The sequence below is a fragment of the Aplysia californica genome, unplaced genomic scaffold (assembly GCF_000002075.1).
Source record: "Aplysia californica isolate F4 #8 unplaced genomic scaffold, AplCal3.0 scaffold00055, whole genome shotgun sequence".
Classification (NCBI taxonomy): Eukaryota; Metazoa; Mollusca; class Gastropoda; order Aplysiida; family Aplysiidae; genus Aplysia; species Aplysia californica.
In genome coordinates this window covers 1,428,529-1,431,964 of record NW_004797325.1, presented here as the reverse complement: position 1 = coordinate 1,431,964, position 3,436 = coordinate 1,428,529, and the positions used below count along the sequence as shown (strand labels likewise).

General features: G+C 41.3%; 1 protein-coding gene across 1 annotated transcript in view; it reads right to left on the bottom strand.

Annotated features, from left to right (window-relative positions):
• Window positions 1-1,980: 1,980 nt before the first annotated feature.
• LOC101851107 (angiopoietin-related protein 7) overlaps window positions 1,981-3,436 on the bottom strand; it is an 8,108-nt gene continuing 6,652 nt past the window's right edge. Inside the window, exon 5 of the mRNA XM_035968383.1 lies at window positions 1,981-2,606. Within this exon, the coding sequence (XP_035824276.1) occupies window positions 2,235-2,606 (372 nt within the window). The 3' untranslated portion in view covers window positions 1,981-2,234. The remainder of the gene's footprint in view (window positions 2,607-3,436) is intronic.

The following is a 3,436-nucleotide window of genomic DNA, read 5'->3' as shown; positions in this document are numbered from 1 at the left end:
TTGGGGTCTAGAGGTATGGCGTTCGCCTCTCACTCTCATTCAATAAGCCCCGGGTTCGAAACCTAACAGCGACGGGAACTTTTCTTCTTTCGCCTCCTTCCCTGCTCTCTAATCATGTTCTTTCATCTGTTTTCCTCTCCACTTTCTGCCCCCTCCCCTTCCCCTCTTCTCTGGGCTCCTGACTATTTCTACTTCTATTCCCGGCCCCTTCTTTCAGCCACATCCCTGATGGTAAGGTTGAACACCTAGCCTTCTCGGATAATGGCGAGAAAATCTCGGAGGACCCGTGTGCAAGTTGTGCACGTTAAAGTAAGATCTATTGATGGACCTAAAATCGATAAGAGTAAGCTTCGACAAAACTCAAAATTAATCACTACAGAGTGTGATATTCAGGGTGATAAAAAAAACAACAACAACAACTGTACAACTTTTTTTTCTAAATGTCTCGCACAAAATTTGTACTAGAATGTTTTAGTTTGGAACAGATACATGTATAATTCATTCAAAAGGAATTTGTTTGATACAAAATCCACAAAGAAAAAACTTTTTTTGGAAAACGAAATTGGCGTTTATAAAAACCGCCTATAAATTTATGCAAAATGCACCAGCTTAAAAGTAAAAAATCTTATAAGGAAAATCATGAAAAGATTGGTTTATTTTTTCCTTTCCTTTTATTTTCAAAATCTAATTTTTCCATCCCTGTAACCTTTAAACAGTATTATTATTTCTTTTCTCCAATAGAGTTAGAATAATATTATTTAAATTCTGGAATTCCGAGAACAAATTAATGGTCTATTATCCTCCTTTGGACTCTATACACATTTTAACGCGTCGTTCGTTACCCTAAGTGGTGCTAAACACAAGGATCCACTCGACCATGAGTAGGGCCTACTCAAAGCCACACATACGGTACACCTTACAGTATGGAGCTGTTTCCAGAGACAATATAAGGGGTAGGGGGGGGGGGGCGAGGTTACCCAAAAAGACAGCATTTGTGGAGTTGATATATAATCTGAGTGTGAGAGGTGTATATGGGCTTTACCAAGGAACAAAATGTCACAGAGGAGATGTTCACGCTTTTCATTTCAAGACGATCGAGGTACCATGAACACATTGCTGTCCTCTGATAGCTTCGCAAACGGGAAAATTGTTCAGTCGAAGATGAAGATTTGCCTTGAGAATGCGGGCCGTTGAAATGTAGGAAAGTCATTGCTGCAGACAATGTCTACGGACAGACGTCTAATAGGGTTCGTCTATTGAATTCTGCTTCCTTGTGACGTTTAAAGGGGTGCGAACGCTGTGTGTTTGACCTGAAGTGGTCGTTTTCTCTGGGAATTTTAAGTTCTGATCCTCTAGCTACAGGTCCCAACTGATGGACCATTTCTACCTTTTACATCAAAGAAGGCAAGGGCACCTTAACTCTACACTATTTCCGTTTTGTGTGCGAAACTTACGAAATGAGTTGGTGGTGAGGAACTGTTCAATACAAAAAGCTCTCTACTCTTTACTAATCTTAACCATAATCTCAGCAGGCAAAGGAAACTTGAGGGAAACTTTCTGCAAACTTCTGTTGGCCTGTTAGACTTCTGTAGTTTGCAATATGGCCAAATCGTTGGGATTTTTAGGGGTAGGCCTAATGCGAACTAGTGCGTCATGCTACAAAAATGGGGACATAGCTGGACATTTTTTTTTTTACGCGCTATGTAGAGCAAATCTATTCTGTGGATTAATCTAAAATGAATATCAGACAAATTCCTTTTGACTTCCAAATGTTGTGTACAAATTTGAAAAGCAGAACTTCAGTGTGGAGGAAAATATTAACAAAAAAAGTTGTACAATCATTTTTTTTTTACCACCCTGTACACTAAGACTTGTGTTTGCATGTATGTGTCCGTGTTTTTGTGCATGCATACATGTTTGTGTAAGTGTTCGAAAGTGTGTTCATGTGTAACACAGTAAAAAAAAAAGAGAGATATGCAGTATTGTTGAAATATCTTTTATACTGTAAAATGCAAATCAATATTATGGTTCAGTATCGCGATCAGTAGATTTTTCAAAGCCTATCAATAAAATATGACCTGACACGATGGAACAACGGAAATGTAACATCTGTGAGATTTTATACGTTTATCTGTCAGTGTGTTCCACACTGTGTCAAACAAAAACAAACTCACAGGATACAATCATCTAAGTCTAAGTGCATTTCAACAGGACTATCCGCTCTTGTGGAGCTGTCATTTGGAAAATGGTCGAATCTTCATTTCAGTGAAGGAGACCGAGCCGTCCGTGACGCTTCTCCATATCAAGCCCTTGGTGCCCTGTGTGTTGCCCCACAGTCCGTTGAGGTTCACGTAATGGCAGCCCTTGTACCACCAGGCTCCGTGGCACACACTGGCACAATTTTTGCTGCTCCACATGTCGTTGTCACGATCCTTGGTGGAGAACAGCTGACCATTGTGATACGCCATGTTGTCACTCACATTGCCGGTAAATCCAGAAATCTGAATTCTATAGTTGTCTGATTCTCCAGACAGCTTGAAATTGTCGTATCTGGCGTAGTAGCTTTTCCCCTCGAATGCCAAATCGAACCGCAGTTCGTATCTCCCCTGGTGATGAGAACGTGTAGAAAATTAAAACTAGCTGTACATACACGTGGTTTAGACACCTACACAATCCAGTCGCTATGTCTCAGCTGAAAATGACACTAACATTGACAAAAATGTTATGCCCGGTGCCCTTTGGCAAGATCAGTTCGGTTCAGTTCGGCTCGGTTCGGTTTAGTCGCCGGGGAAAGCGAGGGTTAAATTTCCTCTATGGAGAGAGAAAAGCTACCGTCGTGGCACAAACCGAACGAAACTGACGATGACTTTCAGAAACATGGATCAACGCGTTTATTTTCTAGGCCGAGAGTCGGGCGATCGGTCTGAGGCAGGGGTCAGACGCGGTTCGTCCATAGAGGACAGTCGTGCCGTGCCGCCCAAAATGTTTTAATGTTCTGTTATGTAAAACACCTACAATAATAAAATAAAAGACGTCAGAAACAAACACTTGCCAAATATTATATCAAAACACGTTTCTCACTGGCACAGTAACTGTCATTTCTGTGTCTATAGCGCCGTAAAACATGTACTATGCCATGCCAAAGTTCATGCACTGTATCTAAACATAGCAGGATATTCAACAGTGGAAACCTGACCTTTAAATCACTCTTTGGTATAACCCAAGCGATGACGACACTCGTAGAGAGTTTGGCCGTACATTAATATTGATACGACGGCACATCTCAAATGTGCTCCTGCCGAATAGTGCCGAAACATAGCTCACAGTAGGCAGTCTAAAAATAAACGCGATAGACTGTGCACTATTCTATGCCAAAATTATGTGAGCCCCGGAGCAATCCAGCGGAGTGCTCAAGTGAATTGTGATTGGTTCATTG